General features: G+C 42.2%; 2 protein-coding genes across 2 annotated transcripts in view; one reads left to right on the top strand and one right to left on the bottom strand.

Moving 5' to 3' along the window:
* The window catches only part of UROC1 (urocanate hydratase 1), a 37,904-nt gene extending 26,993 nt beyond the window's left edge, over nt 1-10,911 (bottom strand). The window contains exons 1-4 of the mRNA XM_083869393.1: nt 10,621-10,911; nt 3,893-4,023; nt 1,212-1,305; nt 699-758 (exon numbers count right to left, since the gene is read on the bottom strand). Coding sequence (XP_083725519.1) covers nt 699-758; nt 1,212-1,305; nt 3,893-4,023; nt 10,621-10,746 — 411 coding nt within the window. The 5' untranslated portion in view covers nt 10,747-10,911. The remainder of the gene's footprint in view (nt 1-698; nt 759-1,211; nt 1,306-3,892; nt 4,024-10,620) is intronic.
* A 1,821-nt stretch (nt 10,912-12,732) lies between these two features.
* The window catches only part of LOC310913785 (netrin-4-like), a 47,285-nt gene continuing 36,805 nt past the window's right edge, over nt 12,733-23,212 (top strand). Inside the window, exons 1-2 of the mRNA XM_083869479.1 lie at nt 12,733-14,311; nt 20,424-20,965. Coding sequence (XP_083725605.1) covers nt 14,245-14,311; nt 20,424-20,965 — 609 coding nt within the window. The 5' untranslated portion in view covers nt 12,733-14,244. The remainder of the gene's footprint in view (nt 14,312-20,423; nt 20,966-23,212) is intronic.

Here is a 23,212-nt window from a genome sequence, read left to right on the forward strand (position 1 = left end):
AAAGATCTCCAGAAAATGTTTCCCACATGCATTTTACAGCACATAGAATAAAGTAAGTACATTTATTGACCTTTTTTTAATATGAGAGAACAGAGATCATACAAACCCAATTTAAAACATTCTCTGATTTAAGAGAGGCTTTTAACCACCTGCCAATATTCTTAGAAGATAAAGGCTAATGTCCATAGTAAAGTGCAGTATGAACTGGCCAGCTAGCACAAATGTTAACAGCTAATCTGATTTACTTGGAAAAAGACTCAGAATTGCACATTCTTCAATCAAAGACTTTTTTTATTCCACTACTTGTGAAAAATGTTGCAAAAGTACCACAAACAAATAGAGGATACACTTTTTTGTTTCCTAGATTTAGACTAAAATTATCTGTGCTAAATACACAGGCACATACATGTGCATCAGAGAAAGACAAAGAACTGGCCTTTTACCATCCTGCACAGCTTGGTGTATTTATGGTATCATGTTTAGTATTTCTGTTGGGCTGCCTGTGCTCTCCTTACTAAATAAAGCTCTCTCCATCTATGCAGTTCATAACTGAGCCTTCCCCTATCCAAACAGGATGTTTTGGAGTATTTTAAGGCAAGGGACTGCCAAGAATTATCCCGAACTACCTAAGCAGAATGTGCATGGGGGAGGGTGAAACTAGCTCTGTGAAACAAATTGCAAACCCAGCAATGTCCTACCTGTGCCCAGTTGCTGAAGACCTGCCCATTTCCTCCATAAGTGACGAGCTCCTGAGGAAACTAAAATAAAATAGGTAATTCAACATTAAGGCAAGCACTTTTCTCAAACCTCTTACTGTATCTCTGAGCTATTTTTGCCATCCAGGTAATAAATCTTTCCTAGAGTTTATAGCATGAAAACTCTCTATATTCTTGAAATCAGAAAGTAACACTGTAAAAGTGATAAGTTAAGAATAAAAAATGATTTATTTTTTTCAAAATTACGTGTTTGTTACTGGAACAGTCACTGGGATGAGTTTCCAAAAACACAGGAAGCATCAGTACTAATTTTTCAACATAAGTTGTAAAAGCAATGTACCAAGGCCTGAGCTCTATGTCTCAGGCAATGACCAAGCTCTTGTATTTAGTGCCTGTACATCTAATTTTTTCAGTATTTATGTGAGAACACATACAGGAAGTATCTTGCCAATTTGCTGTTGCCTATGAATCCAGATTTCTTTTACTGTACCTTACCTGAGCCACAGAGGGATCCAAATTATTCATGATCATCAACATGATGGCAGCAGCTGATTTGGTCTTGCATGGGTATTCTCCTATGGGGTAGGCTCTGAAAAGGTAGACACAAAAATTTAGAAGGAGCACTCCAGCTCAAAAGAGCAACCAGAACAACACACCCCACTGGAATATCTCTGCATGCCAGGGATACTCAAACTTGTCTGAGTTGCAGGTTTTTATTCAAGGGGGAAAGAGTAAAGAAAAAAAGCACAGATCTGAAGTTATATATGTACCTTAACAGGCAAATCAGGTTTTAACTATTATCAGAACTAAGCAAAACCAAGAAATTGCATTCAGCTTATCACTTGCTGAATTATTTAATCACAATTGATAAATATAGTGGCCAAGAACACTTACTGCTTTTTAACTGCATTTTTTTTTTCAGAGGGTGGTGGAAGTGGCCAAGCAGCCAAGACCTGCAATGCCAAGGAAAGCAGCATCCCTGGCAGTTGTCCTCAGGCTCATCCACCCTGTTATTTAAGATTGTATCTAAGAAAAAAACACTCTGCTTGAGTTTCAGAGTCCAAGAAACTCTCAAAACCTGAACCAGTTAGGAGAAATGTGTCATTTTTACAAAGATCCACTTCATCCAAGCTGAGAGATGAGGTATGGGAAACACTTACAAAGTTATCCCAGCTCAGGTTGCCTGGAACGCATGTCCTTAATGCCCCCTGCTGTGATCATCTCATTGTTATCTTCTCCTCCACCATCTGTTTGTGTATCAAATAGTTCTAAAACTTCTACTCTGGCACTTCTAGTGTAACTGTTTAGGGACAGCTCCTTTGCTGTGTCTGCTCAGGTTTTAGTACAATTGTGCTGAGGCCTCTAAGGTATGACACCTAAAGGAAGTAGAACCACTGATCAAGGGTTTTATTCCTTCCTTTTCTGTAAACACCACCACCATTATCAATGCTGAAAATTCCTAAAGAAGGATGGGTTCTCTTGGCATGGTTTCTAAATGATCTTCCTTTTCTTGATGTTCACTTTTTTTGATGGACACTTGCTTTGTGCAGGTAAAGTGACACTGAAAAGGTCAGACTAAAGAGTGCCAATGAAAAAAACCAAAAATTGGACATCCACTGTCCAGCTCATGAGCCAAGATCTGGAATGCATATTCCACAGATTGAGCAAATGGACTCTTCCCATGATCCCTCCACTTTATCCTGGCTTTTTACATCAGGATACTAAAACAAATGCCTTGTAGTCATTGCCAAGCCAGGAGGCAAAGCCTTTGAGTTTTTCCACAGTACTTTTTTTTTTTTTTCTTTTTTTTCTTTTTTTTTTTTTATTAGGGATTTCTGCTGTTCTAAACCTGATTAAAGAGCATTTCTATGGAATCATACCAATTCATCAAGGGGAGATATTTACACATAATATTGCTCAGAGCATAAGAAACCCAACGTCTATGTATCAGCTGAGTGCTCTGGCGTAGGAGCATTACCTAAATGGAGCCATGGTCCCTGGGACATAAAAAACAAAAATCAAATACTTTAAGACTACAGAGATCAAAAGGCATTTTCTCATTATGAGACTGCAATAATCTATTAACAAATGATCAGTGAAATGATCACAAAATAAAAAATCCTTGAACCTATCAAAGAATCACTGATGCCAGTGATGGAAACAAGCTGCTGGACTGTCTCATCCAAGCCTACTTAGAAGGTGTCATCATCTATAGTTTAGTACAGGGTCCTCTGAAGTGCAGCTCTGCAAAATCTTTCAGATAGTCTTCCACTTGTCCACTCTTTAGCTGACTTTGGCAAGATCTGGTCCCAGGCTAATATGAACAGCATAGAAACATGGTTGTCTGTGGAAATCAGAGTGCTTTCTATTGCTTTATTCAGATTTCTGTATGGACATTAACCAGGCCCCTGCTGATGCAAAAAGGAATCAATCAGTCTAAAAAAAGCAGCTAGCCCCTGGCAGCCCTCACTAAATCTGTTCTGCTTCACAAACATTAGCCCTAGCAGCCCTAGAATGAAGTGATGGTCCAAGACCAACAGGCACAGCTTATTACACACCAGGGTCACATAAAGGTTCCAATGGAAAAAATGTACTGCCTTACTTTTAAAGCCCAGAAAGTTTCCTCTGCTCTGAGAGCACAGATAACCCAACCAGCCACTCACCTGGTCTTACTTCTTGGTTCAGTTGGGACTTGACTTGCAGAAGCTCAGATCTATCACAAGTTTTTTGCCAAGGTTGTCATTGGAGGTCTCTGAGTAATGACTGGCCCCTGGAAACTGAGCCCTGCCATGGGGCAGAGCATTTGGGATCCCTGTGTGTGGCAGAGCTGGTGTTGCCATGCACACAGCCTGGCTCAGTCCTTTCCCTATGTTGACTGAGCTTTCCACCACTGAGACTGCCCAGGCCCACCACAGCCTATCCAGAAGGGAACACACTGCTTCCCTCCCAGTCCCATGGGGCATCCCAAAACATGCAGAAGCCCTCCCTAGAAATAAAATCACTGCAATACACAGAACATCCAAATTAGCAGATGATGAGCTTCATTAATATGTTATGACAACTTCTACAAGAAGTAAATTAGGATGCAGCAATGCCACTCTTTAAAGATCAGTTCCACCAGTGAAAGCTGGCAAGCAAATGGCAGCTGAATACAATGTGAACCCTCCAGTCCTCACCTCATCTCAATATCTGGACAGAATCTGTACATATAGATGTGGCCATAGAGCCTGAGTTCTTCAGCAAATTCCAACACCAACTTCTTTTGGATTTCAGGTGGGAAATAACGCAAGGCATTGCGCAGAGCCAGCTGCCAAGAAACACACACACAAAAATAAACAAGAGAGAAAAAACAAGGTACAAGAGAAATGGAGGTAAGTGGGTGGCCCTGAACTTTAACCAGACTCAGCTGGAAGCCTGCCTAAGCTGTTACAAGGACAATGCAATTCAAAAGGCCAAGCTCACACCGGGGGAGCTTCATTCCTGCTTCCCTAATGAAGTGTTTCTACCTGCATCTTTCCTTGTAGGTTCAATTGGGGTAAACATGTAACCATCCCCTTCCCACCTGCCCCCCCAAATCTGCATGGAGAGACCTTGAAGATTTGGGGAGCAGTGCTCAATCTTATCAATATCAGACACAGAGAAATTCTCTCTTGCAGTGCTGGGGGCACTGAACTACCAAGGAAGATTGTTCAGAAATCCTTAAAACTAAATCCCTAAAATCCAAGACACAAGATCCTGCTGTACTTTCCATTCAAAAATGGACTTTAGCGCAGAGTTATGTGACATACTCCCAGATGAAGATGTTCCTGGGCTAAGTTTTATTGCAGATTCACTCCATTTAGTATCCTAATGTATTGCAGAGGGTGTTGGGTTACATTATTTTATTGATGTTACATGTATCACTTCCAAATTAGCCAAAGTGATTATAAGGCACTCAGCTAAATTCTGCAGATGATACTGTGTGGCTTACACTCCCTATTGCCTTCAAAGACATTAGCCATGGTTTGCAAAGTACAATATGTCCTTTTGGATGAAAGAATCCATAAATAAATCACTATCTTTAGTAACAGCCTGTTTAGGCTTGTCTCTGTATTCTGTGTTTCATTTGATTAAAACCATAATGAGAAAAAAAGGTTTTGTCATCTTTAACTAGCCAGTTTCATGCAAAGATCTTATAAGTTCCCTGGTGAATGGCAACACCATCCAAAGGATTTTTAGATTAAAAGATTCATAATTCATATGAAATTTCTTATCTTCCTTGGGCTGATTTTTAATGGCTGTGGAAAGGTTAGAAAGAGATCAAGTTTACTTCCAAATCTGATAACAGCTCAGTTTTTGAGAGGGCTGAATAGAGAGTTTGTGACACCTGCCATTGGCACTTCAGTTGTGGAAGCAAGTGCCTCCTGGAGGGGATGAAGGGTGGGCTGTAGTGCAGATATCCAGAGCAAAGGCATCTAAAAACATCCAGTGTAATCATCATCCTCAGCCACCCTGGTAAGCAGTGCTAAAAAACTCCACAAAACCCTCAGCTCAGCAACAAAACTCTTCATTCAGCTTGTCCATGGTCTGGCTCTGATGGTTGGAGCTCTCCAGGTGCTTCATCCGAGCACTCTGGTCTCACATCCTTTAGAATACACTAAAGAAACAATATATCTAAAATGCCTCATACTGAGAGAGGTTTTTGTTGGCCTCATGAGCAGGCATACAGACACAAGATCAGTGAGGCTGTACTGATTTACACCACCCAAGGATCCAGTACAATCCTACAAATTAGAATTGCCATTCCACACAGAGAATGGCATGAGGGAAAACTTATTTACCAGATGAGAAAATGCAAATTTTGTCTTCTAATACCACTTCATTCTTCTCCAGTTAGATAAGGAGTCATTTTTCAAGGGCATGTTATTAATAAACACAAAAACCCCACCTATATCCACACAATGACAAAATACATGGGGATTTATTTTCAAAGTCAGTCTCAGAGGTGAGAAGCCAGCACAGGGGGTTCTAGATATGAGAAATTTCTAAAGCAAAAATAAAATCACCTGCACCCTGAAAATCTACAATATTCAAGAGGCAAACGTTGGTATTTTGGCTGCCTTTGAGAATTAGAGGCTTCCATTGTGGCAAGGATCACCCAATATTATCATGCAAATATTATTTGTATTAAAATGAAACTGATGGAGAAATATTTTTCTTCACCATTTAATTCAAGCAAGAAAGTCCTGGTTTGATTTTCAAATAAATTCACCTAGACTGAGCCTCTATCCTATTAATGTTACACATTATCAGAAGCCTGAATTTTGATAATGCAAACATTAATGAAACATGAACTTGAATGTTACATGAAATGTGGGAAAGGCACCTTGCACAGACAATAGAGACCTTATAAAAGAGGATTAAGACCATGGCTTGTTTATCTGAATGGAATAAAGGTGATATTTGATTGTTGCCTCACTGCAGGATAAATGTCAAAGCAGGAAGAAGCTTCAAGGAAGTGCTGGAAAAGGAATAAATAGATGTGAGTTACCAGTAAAAAAATGTAGTCTTGAAATCAAAAGAATTTAATGTAATGCAAGAGATGTGAAACAGTCTCTCAATAAAAAAGCCAATGTCCTCAAAATTGCTCAGATGCAGGCTGACTGCTTTATGAAAGGGCAATGGCCATGTGCATTGGGAAAAATTTTACATATTCATTATTTAGTCATTAACTGAATAACCTGAGAAAGACACTCAAGGAGCAAATTCAAATAGGCTGATCATTATGCTTTTGTGGGAAAGCAATATATTTCATTAAAGTACCATAAAAAACATTATCCCAGCCTTTTAGAAGGATTGATTTACTTCTGACACATTTGTATTCAGAATATTTTTTTGTATTTGATATTTAGGTGTTCTTCCTTTTCATAACTTCCATTGATAGAAGCTTAAGTTGCACAGGCTCAGTACCTCTGACAAAGCAGCTCCAGAGTTCACTGGTGTCTTAAAAATATTGTCTGTAGTTATAATCCTGAGTTTCACAGGCTGTTTTAAAAAATTATCTGCTCTGAATTTGCTGAGTTACTGATTTAATTCAACTCTGCACAATGTAAGCAAATGAAAAATCTTCCTCTTAAATCTGCCAGCTGAACCTAACATTTGGTTCTTGTGTTTAAGCTCTAATCATTATTAGTGTGCCTCTTTTTAATACTCCCTAGAATTTTTACATTATAACAGGATTCTACTGTTAATTAATCAAGATTTAGGCCTCTCAATGCTAAAATATAATCAAGAGAGCCCATGAAATCAAATCAATCAGCTGTAAATTTCTTTGCTGGGGGATTCTCTTGAGAAATCAAGTAAACCAGCCTGCTTGTTAATTGGTGTCTGTTGAAGAGCCAGAAGGAAGCCTCTTCAGAAGGAATGTCATTCATTTCCATTTTCTGAAATGGATCATCGGGACTTCCAATTTAAGACCCTCGAGACACTCAAGCACTCAGGGTTGCAGTCTCCCTGTTTACTGAGGGAAAGGGAAGCACAAGGAAAGGAAGTGACTGGTTTAACTCTACAATTTCATTCTTACTTCTGTCCTTTTTCCAGTGAAGATGGTGCTGCCCTCCCACTTGTCATTTTCTGCCTGATGACATCCAGACCCAGGATCTTTGGTGGCACTATTCTCTAAGCAGCAAGCAAGATTGTTTCATTTATTACTCTGCCTGATAGGTCCCAGTTTCAATCAGCTCAGCTGGGAAGTAAACATGGAGATTTCTTACTGGCCATTGCCATAAAAGGGTTATGAGCTGTGAAAGTTTAACCGAGTTCTTTCTGTCCAGATGTCCCAAAATAGGAGCTAATATGTCAAACTACATATAAACTTGTTAAAGTATCCTCATTTCTGGATGTGCAAAGAAATCAAAAAGATCAAACATTCCGTTTCTTCACTAGGAGGCTGAAGAACAGCTTCAGGTGCTGAGTGAGTTTTCAGGCTCTTGTTTTCAGCTCTTCATCCTAAGATGTCCCTGAGCAGGAGGTCCCAGTTGCTCCCTAAGGAAGAGGGAGCCAAGCAGAGCCAGCACAGCCAGGGCAGGCACCTCAGCAGCAGTCCCCAGCCTTGTGCTGGCTGAGGGAGGAGAGCAGGGCAGCCCAGGGATGGCAGCCACGTTCCACCAGGAGTCCTGGTCATCAGGCAAGACCAGGCTGACCTGCAGGTCCAGGACCAAGCTGGAAGTGCAAGTCAGGACCAGGTCTGGTGATGGTTACCACGGAGAGATGGAGCACAGAAATCCCCAGGGAGGTTCAGACTGGAATATCAGCCCACAGGTGGGAGAGCAGACCCAGGAAGTCCATGGCTGAGTACAGGGACACCCTGAACACAACCAAAGATATTGCCAGCATAACTAAGATTGAAACCCCAGGTGTCAGCCTAAATGGAGCCCCTAAGGCCACGGGCAGAGGGTGTGGGAGGAGATCTCAGAAGAGGCTCATCAGGGTCATCCAAGGCCCATTACTGACCTCAGTGTCCCCCTGCCCCAGAAACACAAGAAACTGCAATCAGGGGAGAGAGGATCCTGCTGGGTAGCAGGGGGACTCTAACATGATTTGGCTCTAAGATCCATAAGGGAATTGCCTTCTGGATAATGCCATACCAATTTTTCTGATCCTTAGCAAAACAGAGAAGTGCCCATTCTTTCCAAGTTGCTCCAGCTTTACTGGAATGTCAGTGAGTACAGAGCATGCAACATCCTTGTTCTGCAAAGCACACACCACACCTAGATTTCAAGGGTAGTTTCTTTGAGGCATATTTACATTCAGATACAGATGCTGAGAAACAGAAAGCTAGGGTTTCCTGAGCTGTGGAAGGAGGGAAAGAGAGAGGATGTGGCTGTTTCAGGCCTCAGGCAAAGAATGCTGAAGGAAGAGAATTCAGGAAACTTATAATCAGAATCAGTTCTGAGATATGGCTCAATTTATCCAAAAAGATTGAAGTTGGTATGATGGGAAGAATTAGATACTTCTTCAGCAAGTCCCAAAACACACAGTTCTCTATAAATCTCACTTACAGGATTTCTATTATAACCACAAAAGGAGACTCAAGAAAATAAAACATTGGCAGTGGAAAGGTTTATTATTGTAACAAGAACTAAAACTGGAATGAAAAAGCATATGAAAAGAGGGACAAATCCAGAGGAAATCAGCAGAGCATTATTAACTTCACTTCTGTCAAAGCTTCCTCTGAATATTTCAATTAGAAAGTGAACATGAAGCCAGACATAAAGACAAGTCTCATAATATGCTCAGCATTACACACTGTCAACAACATCTGGAAGCTTGTCTCAAGACTTAAAAAAACTTATAGACAGACAATCTTTGTCTACATGCTTTTCGCAGCATCTCTTGAAAGAGATTTGACCTTTCAGATATGAAACAAATACCAGTTGAGCCTCTAATTCTCTTAAGAGTTTAAGGTGAAGGACTAATCATAAAGTAAATCATAAAGGAATTCTTAAAATCTCTAATAGTCTAATGAAACACCCAACTAGCATGACCTCTTATCACATGCAGTAGGTAAAGTGGAGAGGTGAGAGGTGGATGTTACAGTCAGCTGGGGGCAGTAAATTAGTTTACTGCTCCACACCTTAAAGGAGGCAAGGATCTATTCCTGTTTCTATGTAGCGAGTGAAGACCTTGTCACTGCCTTCCCCTCCACAGGTGAGAGAGCAAGGTTTGACATCCTCTTGAGAGACATCATCTCCTCTCCTGAAACATGGACTCCTTCCTGCTATATCACACTTCCAGGGAAAAGTGATTTAGGAAAGGTAAGGAATAAAACAGAGATGATTGGCAAAATTCTGACATGCAGTGTAACCCACTCCCCACTTCTTTCTCTTCACAGCCATCACCACAGCCCTTCTGCACACTTAGCAACCACATTTCTATGGGTCTGAGCAGTCCCAGGCATAGAGAGGATGCCTCAGCCATGAACGCTCCTGACATTGAATCAAATCCTCTTTGGATATCTCACAGCTGTTCCTCTTTCTACCCTTTGACTAGAGTCTCCTCTGTTTGTGGAAGTGACTTTGAAAGAATTTGACTGCTGATGCCAGTGGGGAACTCCCACGAAGGCAAGGAAGTTGTGTGCAAGTTGTTCTTGGGGAGGGAAATTCTGTGTTCTGACCAGAATGTCTCAGTATAAGTGATGTTACATGTGATGAAGCACAGACTTCCAAACTAAGGAACTCATCCTCTTCCACAGAAATTCCTAGGGATCTCCACCCACTGACCATTGTTTTCTGCTGCTGATTTTTTTAGTCTTGAACATGAAATAATGCAATGATTACTTTGGTGTGTACGAAGATTATTTAAACAAAAAGAGACGGAAAAATAGTTACGCAACTAAAGACAAATAATTAACTTAACTCCCTCTAAAAACTCACCTAAAATGCATTCCCAGACTACTGGCTAAAATAAGTAATCTTTGGATTTTTTATGCAAATATACAGATGTGTAGCTGCTACCATGATGCTGATTCATCACCTTTGATGTTTATTGTATTGGAGGGGTTAGCTTTCACTCCCATACATTTGCAGTGGTTTTGCAACAGCATTCTGAATTTCACCTCTGAGAAACAATGCTGGATTGACAGCATTGAAGTCTAATGCTTCTTGTTTAGCCATTTAAAGTCATGGAAGGTGTTGTGCAGAAAATCTCCCTCATATCAACCCAATTATTCCAGAGGAGGAAGAAAGGAAGCGAACAGAAGAGCCCCCAGTTTTTTGTCCCATTACAGAGTGAATTATAACACCAAGGAAATACATCTGATACAAAGTCAGCTTCCCATTCAGCAAAGCATTTGAGACAGTCAGGTTTGCTGTCCCAAGCTGCCTTTATCTTAAAGGAAATGAGGCCCTGTGAAACCCCATGTTACCTTTTTCTCCCGAGCAGTGAGATTGGGTGTTCTCACAGGTGCATGGGGAATTCCTTTTCTCCGACCTTTGTTTTCAGGCAGAGGGTTTAGAGGAAGGCCACGACAGATTTCCTTCAGGCTGGTCATAGCTGCTGAGGAAATAGGAGGAGGAAAGGCAAGGCAAACTGGAGAGGTACAAGGAAGAGTGCAGGAAAGCAAGATGCTGCAGGATTCAAATGCACCACCACTGCAGGGTGATCTCCAAGAGGACAGACTGTCCTCTGGCTTTTGCAACCCAGGCTGTCAGGCAGAGAGGGCAGGTGGTACAGGTGACACGCCTCCCCACTCTGTGCCATGCCATTGGCTCTTCCCTCCTCCCCCAAGATGAATGATTCACAGTTTGGCCGATTATTCTCTGGGTGCTTTGTCAACTGATGCTGTGCTAAGTCACTAGAGAAAATTCAGTCACCTTCCAAATAAGCTGATGCCCCTAATGTCCGAGTGAGAGTCATGGTCTGGAGCAGGACTATTGACTGAGACATCAAGAATTGTACATTTGTGTTATTACAGCTTAGGAAGTAATGAAAGTTAAGGATTGTTCACATCACTGTTCATACACACCGTTCAGTTATGATGGGCACTCTATGTTTGACACCCCTTGGTATGGGCAGTTCATCAGATCTCATCAATTCATCTTCTAGACAACAGCAGTGGTCATCATAACAGCAAAATTTCCCCCTTAGGTGTTAGCTCCTCTCAGCGCACAGGCATGAATGGATTTTCATAGCCTTGAGCTGGAAATGTGCTCATTAGCATTGGAAGTGGATTTCTCAAGACAGGCCATAATTGGGAGGAATAATGAAGGCTTTCAGTCCTATGTCACTTTTATATCCTCCAGTCAACTAGAAAGTCTTGTACTGCCATCCAGGAATCACAGGTAAATGAATGTACTTAACTTTGATTTTCCACTTAACAGTGCAATGTGAACTTTGCTCTCCATTCTGGTTTGTTATTTAAATTACACAGAAGCTTCTTGACCTTTATTATGTCCATTGAACTACAAGTCCATGTTTTAAGCCTGGTGAAACTAGCTGGGCAAAGCATTTCAATTAGAAATGAGCCTAAAACCTGCAAATGAAAAAATACAGCACTTCCCCACAAAGGCAGCAATCAACAAGCAATGACAACAAAGCACAATTATTAAATGACAGCCTCTCATTAATGTCAGATCTGCTTTAGCTCTAGGACATCCTGCACATCCCCAGTGAAGATGCTCAAGTTGAAAGAACTCAGAGCATCCCAGGGGAGCTGAGCACACAGCAGACTCAGACCCTCTGAAGGATAATGTCATTTACAGCAGGAGAATTTTGTTTTGTAATTATACAGTATTTTAGCTGCTTTCAAACAAAAGGCAAAGACAAGAAGGAGACAGAAAATCCTTTATATTTTAAAGTTTTCTATTGAGTTTTCATATTAAAAACATTTTAAAAAAAAGGGGTAAAGTCAGAAAATTCTACCTCAAAATCTAGCCAGACAACCCTGCCTCCCATTAACATACCCATCCCAAAGGGAAATAAATATTTTCTTATTCTTCTTTGTACGACCTACATTCTTCGAATCCCTTTAAGATCTGATCGCGCACACACAAGGGCACAAGAATAACCTGCATTTGCACTCCCATCAGACCTGCTTCCCCCATGGCATCAAGAGAAGTCAATGGCCTTATAGTGGTGAGAAACCTGAAGAAAGAGAGAATGAAAACGTGAGGAATTCACACCCTGAATTAGGTGGTTTTTCTAGGGCTGGACACTTTCACTCCCTGGTTGCTGGAGTATCTCTTGTGTGTCTGGCTTTGTGCCAGAGCTCCCCAACCCGGTTTAGGGCTGTGCCAGCCCTGGGACACCCCAGCCCTGGGCGGGCACCGGTCCCCTCGCTGCCCGGCTGGTCCCGGCTCCTGCCTGCGGCTGTGGGGTGACATGGGGGCTGTGGGGTGACACGGGGGCTGTGCGGTGACACGGGGGCTGTGCAGTGACACGGGGGCTGTGGAGTGACACGGGGGCTGTGCGGTGACACGGGAGCTGTGCGGTGACACGGGGGCTGTGCGGTGACACGGGGGCTGTGCGGTGACACGGGAGCTGTGCGGTGACACGGGGGCTGTGCAGTGACACGGGAGCTGTGCGGTGACACGGGGGCTGTGCGGTGACACGGGGGCTGCGCAGTGACACGGGGGCTGTGCGGTGACACGGGGGCTGTGCGGTGACACGGGAGCGGGTGGCCGCAGGGGCAGGTGTCATGTGCGGGCCGGGCTGGCAGAGGGTGCTGCAGGGACAGACGGACGCGGGCGCGCCCCCGCCTGCGCGCACACACGGACACGCACAGGGACAACACGCACGCACAGCCGGCCCGGCTGCGGGAGGAGAGGATGCGCCTGGAAATCAACGCCCGCAGCTGAGTCCAGCCAGGACCAGCCCAGCCGAGAGGAGGTGCGGAACCGAACTTTAAAAAGAAATAAATAAAGGCAGAAAAAAAAAAGGCACATATAAAACCCAGGAAAAAAGATCACATGTTTTAATAATCCCATTTGCTGCTAGACAGGAGAGGACCAGAGAGGAGAACTGAGGAGAAGTGCCCGTTTGGACGGAGAGATGCGCTAGATAGAGGCTGAAGGGTGCAGAGACAAAACTTGCAGATAACTAACCCGCCCTCGGGAGGGCAGGACCCCTGGAGCAGGAGGGGGGGAGGATTTTCCAGCCCTTCTCCCTTTCCCCGCTCTGGGTGGGCGCTGGGCACTGCACCTCCATCCCGGGAGCGCAGCCCGGGCCGGGAGCCGCTCCTGCCCCGGCCCCGCAGAGCTGGCGCTGCGTTTGTTTTCCACTCCCCCGGCGCTCGCTGTGTGAAGCAAATCCCTTGGAGGTGGGGGAGAAGCGGCTGCCGTGACAGCGGAAGGAGGAGGGAAATAAAATAAAATAAAAAACAAAACAAAACTAAATAAAAAAAGAGAGAAGATCCAAGGAAGCACTTGCTTCTCATCATCTCTCGGGGACCAAAGCCAGCTCTTTTCTTCTTATGAGCCCGTGCTGCAGGGAGCAAAGGGAGAGGAGGGACCGGGGGCACGTCCTAACAAAGCAGGGCTCGGGCTGCCCGGACCCCAAGCAGGCAGGGGAGGCTGCCAGGGAGAGCCCGGGCACCGCCGAGCCGAAGCTCCAGCAAAAGCGAGGAGCAGAAATTAAAGTTTCGAAATAACATCCGAAGAAGCGGCAAGGAGCGGAGCGAGCAGAGCTCCCCGCCTCGCATCAGCCCCCAATGGTGCATCCCAGGGGCTGCGCCAGAGATGTGAACGTCCCCTGCCCACTGCGTGGAGAGGGGTAAAGGCACAGAAACCCCTCGTTATTTATTTATTTATTGGAAGCAATGTATGGGTGACACCCAGAAGGCGTCTGAGCCCTGAAAAAAAAAAAAAAACAAAACCAAGCCACCTCTGGACCCAAACGAGAACAAGAAGAACGAGACAGCAGCCTTGACCCTGCACTGAGAGGAAGGTGAGCAGAAAGAAAGAAAACAGAGGAAAGCCATGCAAGCACCAAACCTGTAGATTACTGCAGGTCTTTTTTTGCTTCACTGAGGACAAATATTTTACTGACAGCCATGCAGTATAAAGGCATCATGCTGATTGTGTTCTTGGAATATTTTATTTCTGGACATGGGGAAGCAGGTAAGCAAAATAAATCAATATTGCCATTCTGAAACTATTTATCATAAATTTAGTAAGGGGAAAGGTGATAGAAATCAGGTCTGTTTGTGCAAAATAAATTGTGTCAACATCTTTATTTTAGATTGATTTTTACAAGGAATCTGTGTTAGTCAATATATACAAATGCTTCTTATTCTCTATAATACCCAACTTTATAGTTCAGTCTCCTCCCAAAGACTTATCATGGGATGTACAGGTTCACACACCCTTAAAAAAAAAAAAAAAAAGAGTGTGTCATTTTTGAAAACAAAAGAAAATTAATAGAGAAAAAATAAAGGTAGATGGAATGAGATATGCTGGATGTTTGTTTTGAGGATGAAAGACTGCCTTCCTAGGCAGGACAAGAGTGAAATGACAACATCCTTGGAAAGCATCAGTGTAGGAATCTGAATTATTCTCTATTAACTTAATATTGCATCATTAAAAATCAGAGACACAGTTTAGGAAATCTTAGCTGAATACTTAACATGCAGAGGACAGGATTAAATTAGCATTAGAGAAAAATGCATTAAAACAGAAAGAGAAGGTGGTTAGTTGTGTGTATACATGTGGGTTTACAAATAAACATATAGGAACAATACAGCTGTAATGGTATTTACATGGGGTTCTAAAAATACCTGGATTATGATGAAGACAAATTCCTTAAAGGAAAGGAAGCAAAGCACTGGACTTCTGTCCTTTCTGTTATGGTTTAATACATCTTTAAGTTCAAAAAGGATTAACTACAAGAATCAGGTCAGAAAAAAAGAAAAATAATTCTTGATGAAAAAACAGTTCATCCTTGGTGACTTTTCCTTTGAGATACTTTTTTGGAATCTCTCCTCCTGTACAGGAAAGCATTTCAATGGTTTAAATTTCACCTGTGTGCTCAGAGTATTAGGACAGGAACAACACTCCTCATGATTTGAAAGCAACTGAAGGGCTCAGCTATCCTGCAAGTTCCAGTGAAGGCAGAGGCAGATCAAGTGGATCAACTCAGATTATTCCCCAGCTAGAACTCTCCTGATAACAGACAGCAGATTTCCATAACCACAAGACTTATTTTCTTATAAACTGAAAACAGCTCATAAATTTACCATCCTGTCATATTACCCAGTAACTCTCTTGGGGGAAAGGCTGTCTGTCACAGTGTGGCAGGGAGTGAGGGGAGGGAGCACATGGGCCTTAATTCTCTCAGTGTCTTATTCTGGGCATTCTCTAGTTCCCCAGGCTGGGATGTAGGCTCCCTATAGGATACATATGTCGACATGCAGCACAGAAAGGTTGCAGAGATCTCTTGTGAAGTTGCTGACACTCTTGCAGAAGGCAGTCTGTTACAAACTAGCCTAAGTCTGCTCTGCATCCAATTCACAAAGAGAAAATTAATCTTCAAGAAAACACAGATCCCAGCTGGTTGCTTAGAAAGTGAATTTGCAGGGAGAGAATGTATTCTGTTTGGAGCTAAACTCACTCAAAATAATAGTGTAGGACATAGTGAATAGCAGCAAAATAATTGGATATTGAAGGTGATGATTCTAAGGATTCGATGTCCCTTTAAATAAATATTTGGTGTTTGAATAAAAAGGTTGCACAAACTATCAGCCTGTGAAAGCACAAGGGTTGCCTGATAATTTTTGATTCTTTATTTAGAGCTGAGACATGTACAGAGAAGTATGTTTTTTTCATGCTTCATTAGCCTTTAGGGAGTACAAGGTATATAATATTTGTGGGGAGTCCAATATTTGCCTTCTGCCACCTCTGTGCAGAGAAGTCTGGGCTGTCAAGATTGACTCCTGAGACTTTTAAACACAATGGGGAAAAAACACCCAAACAAAAACCCAATCAAACACCTTATTTATTAGGCTGGAGCACCCAGATTGGCTTTATCCTGTAAGATGTGACACTTGGACAATCCTTCCCCTTGTCTTACACAGGTGGAGGGCACTATTCTTCTCAAATCAGCTCTGCAGTGATCTGAAAACTCCTGCATAAGGGACACTTAGTGGAGCTGACAACAACTTGGGCTCTTGCTTCAGCCCCAGACCTCCCCATGGGAGCAGTGCCCTGGGGAGCAGCACCTGGGCCAGCTCTCATCCCAGTGGGAGCCCTGAAAAAGGTGTGATGTGGTCAAAAATGGTCACTTCATCAGGCTTAAAATCAGTTGCAGGACCTGGTTATTAGCTGGGCTTGGTTTCATCTGGTCTGAGGTTATTCAGCCAATCTGCCAATGGAGCTGCAGGTGTTGGAGCCCACTGCTGCTCCAGGCAGGATGTGGACAGACAGACTGCAACTGGACAGGATGGAAGAGGGCCCCAGCCTGGGATCTTACTCTTCTGGCCTCAAGTCATGGAGGCAGCTTGGTTTCAGAGCACATTCTGAATTCCACCTCTGAGATATTTTGACAGTGGGCTCATTAGCTCCAGTTATCGGGACTATTTTAGTGCAGAAATACACCAGACTTCTCATAAGGGGATGAAGACCTGCCAAACTCACCGCATGTTGGCCCCAGACAACCCAAAGTGTTGAACAGCTGTTGAAACCAGTGTTAAAGGGCAAAATTCTAGGTCTGACTAAGAAAAACTTGAGCAACTTAAGTCCCCAGGGTGGTTAGATTTAAAATAACATTTATAAGGTCTTGGTTATTAAGAAAAAAAGTTGAACAGATATACAACAAGTGAAATCCAGGTTGGACATACATGTTGAAATTGCTCCATTAAACACACAGGAGAAGATGCCAAAAAGTTTTGCTTTTTCTGAGATATGTGACATTTACTGTCCTGACTCACTGCAGGAGATTTGAACACACAAAATCATAAATCTGCATATGGAAAAGAAATAAAAATTCCAATTCAAACCACTCAGAAAATATTAGGCATCTTTCCAGTCATATCAGCAGGCTTTGGATGAGTTGCCATATGACCTTTCTTCTGTTGAGTGGAGGGTGAAAAAAATGAAGAAAAAAATAATTGAACCTGTTTTTAGTTAATGTCTACAATGTCTACAATGTTTTAGTGCATTACAAGATTGTGAAGTAAGAGGTCTCCATTTGAAATGGTGTCCCAGGAATATCCACAGTATGACCTCCCTTGAACTGTATGATTCCCTAACCATCAGATAACACCATTGTTACAACACGTGCTGGGCATGTGCCACTGACCTGCCACTTTGTGGCACAGCTCTGAGTGACCACAAAACAAACAAATAAATTAATCATACCATTTATGGAGCCAAGCCACCCTCCATGGAGTAAGAGCTAATCAACCTCATAATAACATGCAGTGCCCATGTGTAATCAAGCCATTTAATTCTCTGAGTTATTCAGTGAGTCCTCCTGGCAGTTGGGGTAAGTTGTGTGTTCCCCTGGCTGCTGTTTCTCTTCTGCATCAGTCTCCCCTTGCTGTCCAGACTCAACATTTCATGTTGTTTCCCCAGAACCAGTAAGTGATGGACAGGCTGCACTATCCTTGTGGCCAAGCAATGTCCTGCCAATTGATTTCTTTAAATACAAAGCTTTTAATCGACTGCAGATTTTGTTTTCCAATCTCTCTCCTCTCAAACTCCCTTCTGCTAATTTGCACTTTATTCTTCTCCCATTTTCCTAATGACACAGCAGTTCAGACAGGAACTGTTTATTGATGTTGCTGCATTAGCAGGCAGAGCAGATAAACCTTCTTGTGACTGCTGTTCAGGAGAAAAAACATCTTTCTCTCTTTTCAAGGCTCAGAAAAAAACAACTAAAATTCAATAGAAGGCTAATAGCCCATTTATTGGAAATACAAAAAGCAGCCATTCCTTTTAGAAAATGTTTCCTTTTCTACTTTCTCATGTTCTTGTCTGCAAAGCTCCCCCCTTATGCAGCTTCCTTAATTTAGAACTCCAGCATCCCATTTCTTCTATGAAAGCTCTAGTGGTGTAATCCATCAATAGAGATGGACTTTCTTTTAATTACCTGGTATATTTATACATAATCATGCATAATCCAATAGCATTTGTAGCATGGATCCATTCTTAATCAAAACTAAGTAATCTGACTCTTAGTCAGAACGAATGCTTGTTCAAAGCTCAGTCATAAGAGCAGTTCCACTAAAATTCTCTGGAGGCAAAGATGACACCTTTGTGCAGCACTGAGCAAAATCAATTAATACTGAATCTACTTTAAACACAGAAATTCCCTTCCTTATTTCCAGCAGTTTTTACCAAGCAGTTTGGACATGGACCTAAATGCCACTTGCAAAGACATTCTTGAGGTGTGCACTTGTAGCTCATTATATCTTTGCTTACTTCTGGTAGTGCTGAGAATCACCTGCTCAGCTGAAGGTGGGGAGCAAAAAACAGAACCAACAGAGCCAAAAATCCCCATCTTCATTCCTCTCCAATGGGTCTGCAGCTCCTCATGTCTGTGCCAGCACAGAGAGTGGTGATGAGACAGGGGAGGGGCACTTCCATTCCTTTGATCTGAGGACTGTTAGGTGTAACCCAGGCACTGCTGCCCACTGAGCTCTGGGGGCTCCTGGGACTGACTTCACTGTGGTGCTAAATCATTGCCAGCCAACACATCTCAAGCCACCTTGAAGGTGGCTTCCACCTGTTTCTAAGAACAGACAAGAGCATTTGTGGATGATCTCCTTCCTTGCTGTCTGAAGTTTTAGACTGCCTTGCACTGTATGTAAGCTAAAGTGACCCAAACCATTGGTCAATGGGATTCAGTGGACATACAATAACTATTTTGCATCCTAACCCTGGAATGCAAAATGCATGAGGTGTTTTCCAAAGCAATGTTCGTGTCTGACCTTTCTTTCCTGGACTGTGCAGAGATATCACTGAGGATCTAAGGACAGAATCAACTCAGAAGCAAAACTGTGCAAGCTGGATGCATTTTTTCACTTTAAATTCTCCTTTAGGAAAGAGGAATGTCCATTTCATTCAACAACATTTACAATCTGAGTACTTTCATAAGGCTGATTTGGAGATCCCTTTCTTTGACCTAACTTGATTTTTAAACTAATTTTACCTAAGGAAAGGCTGAATATAAATGGAGTAGGGATTTCAAAATTTGACCTCGAATGTTGAACTTATAGATGACCTTTGAACTGCTCCTAGATTACACGGGGTTTATGGTCATCCTATATTTCATTGGAAGGGTCATTTCCTGTTAGGACCTAAATCCAGTCATCTGACTTGTGACCTCTTGGATTAGATTTATGACTTTGCAAGATCAGTCTTTAACTCCTTCTAGAGTGTTAAGTTGCAAAGAGAACATTGTATGTCATTAGAAATGCAGTTTTCTCCAGCACAGTAATAAGGTTTTGGAATGACCTTTAATTTCAGTTCACAAGACACTACTGATTTTCAAACAACATTAAGACTTTGTAGTTATGCCTACCTTTTCTTAATTTAGAAATAAGTAAATATATACATTGAAGACACCAAAAATTTGTCAGTATTTGCAAACTTGGCAAATAGAATATAATCACCTACCTCCAATCAAGGTATTTAAATAAAAGAAAGCCTTGATTTTCAGCTTTGCTACAAATTAATAACTTCATGTGGTCTTATTAGAAGCTGTAGAAACTCAATACTCAGCTATAGAAATATGAGGTTTTTAATGTGTTCATATATGTAATTAGTGTCCATAACCTGTTAGGCAGGAATCGTCTCTTTTCTTAATGTATCCACAGTGTCCAGTCCAATTTGACTTTGCTCTCTGATTACCATGAAAATAAAGGCATTGAATAGATTCATTCCTTCAATATGGAATTTTACTGGAATAGAAGTAATAAACACAAGATTTCTCTGGCTAACTATAAAATTCATTGCATTGGCACAATTGCATTTTCAATGGAAATCAAAGTTAAGCACCATAAGCATTAGTTTTTCTAAATATCACTTTCTGAGTCAGGCACCAAAGACTAGGACTAGATTTATCACTATCCCAAAACTTTGTGTGAAAAGATGAAGCAGCTCTCCTTCGAAGGTGTCTTCTTAAATGCCAGTCCCCAGATGAGGACTCCAGACATTTCTGTTGTCACCTGGGTTACACCATGAGAACCACTTGAGAAATTCTACTTATTGTGTTTCTTTTCCCTTCCTTCAGATCCCACAAGGGCACGAGCCTTCCGCTGCAATGGCCACGCCTGCAACCCTCCCGTGGGGAACCTCGCCGCAGGAAGGACACCAGTGACCACCACCACGTGTGGCCAGAACAGCACAGAGCTCTTCTGCTTCTACCCAGAGCAGAACCTCCTCCACCACCTCTCTCCTGGCTGTGGGCAGCCCCGCTGCTCCAAATGCAACACCAACCAGCCTGATAACTCCCACCTCCCCGCTGACATGACAGATGATTTCTTTGCAAACCCCATCTCCTGGTGGCAGTCTGCCCAAGGGGTGCACAGAGAAGAAATCAGACTGGACTTTGAAACAGAATTCTACCTGACCCACGTCATTGCTGTGTTCAAGTCACCTCGCCCGGCTGCGATGGTGTTGGAAAGATCCCAGGATTATGGGCAGACTTGGAGGCCCTACAAGTATTTCTCTGTCAACTGTACAGCTACTTTCGGGCTCCAGGATGATCTCATTGAGGAAGGCTCCATGTGCACTTCCAGGTATTCAGATGCAGTGCCCTGCACCAGAGGAGAGGTAAGCACTAACTGAGGTTTTGGCTAAGTTTAATGTGAAACAGCTCAAGACTGCCAGAAAACCAGAGAGTGTATCTCAAAAAGATACTGCACATATAAATTAAGAAAGGTATGTCATCCCTGGAGGTTTTGTGTTAAGCAAATAAAGGGGAAGAAGAAGAGAAATTATACATCAATGGTAGAAATGCTTTAGCAAATTTCTTTTATGAGAGCTCACAGGATAATATGAACATTGCCTAATTTTACACTGCAGATGCCCAAAACTGAACTAGAATTCTAGCAAAGTAGATGTAGGGGAACACACATCTGTAGAGTCAGATTTATCCAAACCATTTTCACTTTAGGATGACATGAACTGCATGAACTTTCTTCTGCATATAAAAAGTCTTAGATGATTGGCTGACTTTTAAATACATCATTCCTCCAAGTTCAATGTTTTCTTGCTTTCACTTTTTTGCTGGTGGTGACTATGGTTGATTGTATCAAACCATAGGCTTCAGAAATGAAATTGCTTGAAAGCAGAAGTGAGAGTGAGCAGCCAGGATTCAGTAGTCAATGGTGGGAAAACCCCCTCCCTTGGTATGACTATTCTGATTTGTTTTTAAACATACAAAAAATAGTGGTTTTTGAATAAATGTACAATTGTTCTGATAAATTCCTCTGACAAGAACATTAACTACTGATTAAACTCTTTTCATTCATCAGTCTTGAAACAGTTCAGATGGGAATGACCATAAACATCATTGGCACCATTTTACAGAGAAGACAAAGTCACAAAGCAACATTATAAGATATTCCTATAATTAGAGCAGAGGCTTGAATCTTTTCATGTCCTTTCACTTCCTTCTCTCTTCCTCAGAGAAGTCCCAATCCTTTTGGTTTCAATCTGGAAGTGGTCAGCAGATTTAGCAGTAACACTTATCTACAAATTAAGCTTAGGTGCAAGGCAAATGGTCCAGATAGGCTTCAGAAAACCCAGTGTTTCAGCAGTGCACTTGAAAATGCGCATGAGAAGAAACTAAGGTACTATACCTGGGGCAGGGGCACAGCAGCAGGGAGAGATTGAATTCATCTGCATGTAACAGGCCAAGAAACATCTCTGCATATTAGAAACCTGGAACAGATCATCTGACTACTAAACTGTCTTATTTCTGGAGTAGTAGTTCTGCTGGTCAGTTATCATCATTCATTTCATGTCAAAGTCAAATGCAAGTCAAATACATCCAAATGTCTTCTGTAGGGAGGTTACAAATTGCCACGTCAAGAATCTCCGCAAGTAATAAATATACTCCTCCATTCTTGTGTGCCTTCCAATCAAAAATCTGGAAGTACTTTGCAAGACCCAGTTAATGATCTTCAGCACACATACAAGGGTTCTGCTGCCATTTCACAGATGGGAAAAGAGCAGCACAGGAAGGTGAAATGTTTTGTGGTAAGAGAGGACAATTCCAGTTGAGTGAGGGACAGAATAGAGGGTCTGAGGGAAATGCCTCGGCCTTAAATACAAAATAACCCTTTCCTCTCTAGTACAGTATCCCCTGCACTATGTTGGCTTTTGTGCTTCCTTAACCTTGAGGAATATCATTAAGACCATGTGCTGCTGCTACAACAAATCTGAGAAGTGGACAGCAGAAAATCAAATAATAAAACATTCATCCAATACAAGCTTTTGTGATTACAAGCATCAGAGTGATCCTGTCAATTTGGGCAGCAGCTACACTGAAATGAGTATGTGTGTGCTTAATCAATCTGTGGCATGGAAACAGATGTCAGAAAACTATAGTAATAATAAGAACAGTCCTGTATTTTCTGGTTACCCTTGCAGATCCCAAATACTTTAATGAACATGAATTTAATAGGTGCAGAGGTCACTTCCTTCATGAGAGAAGTGCTGAAACTTTAAAGCAGCACCCAGGAATCTGTGTGGCAACTTAACAGAGGACAAGACAAATACTGTTTCACAGCACATTAACCCAAATGGACTGTCAAGCTCTGGACAGACTTTACAGAAACCTCTTAATCAACCCATGAAATGTCCCCATGGCAAGGGTGCAGAAGCACCAAGCTTTTCAGGTCAGCAGTATGACATAGCAGATTCTTTTGTGAATTGAAATAAAGGAAGGCAGAGTGTACCTATTTAAAGTGATACCTGATCAGATTCGACTCAGTGACACTGCTACTGTTACTACAGGTCTCACGGGAGCTTTGCCCACACATCTCAGAACTGTAATTTTACACCTTGTTTTGA

The sequence above is a fragment of the Zosterops lateralis genome, assembly GCF_965231275.1.
Source record: "Zosterops lateralis genome assembly, chromosome: 11".
Taxonomy (NCBI): domain Eukaryota; kingdom Metazoa; phylum Chordata; class Aves; order Passeriformes; family Zosteropidae; genus Zosterops; species Zosterops lateralis.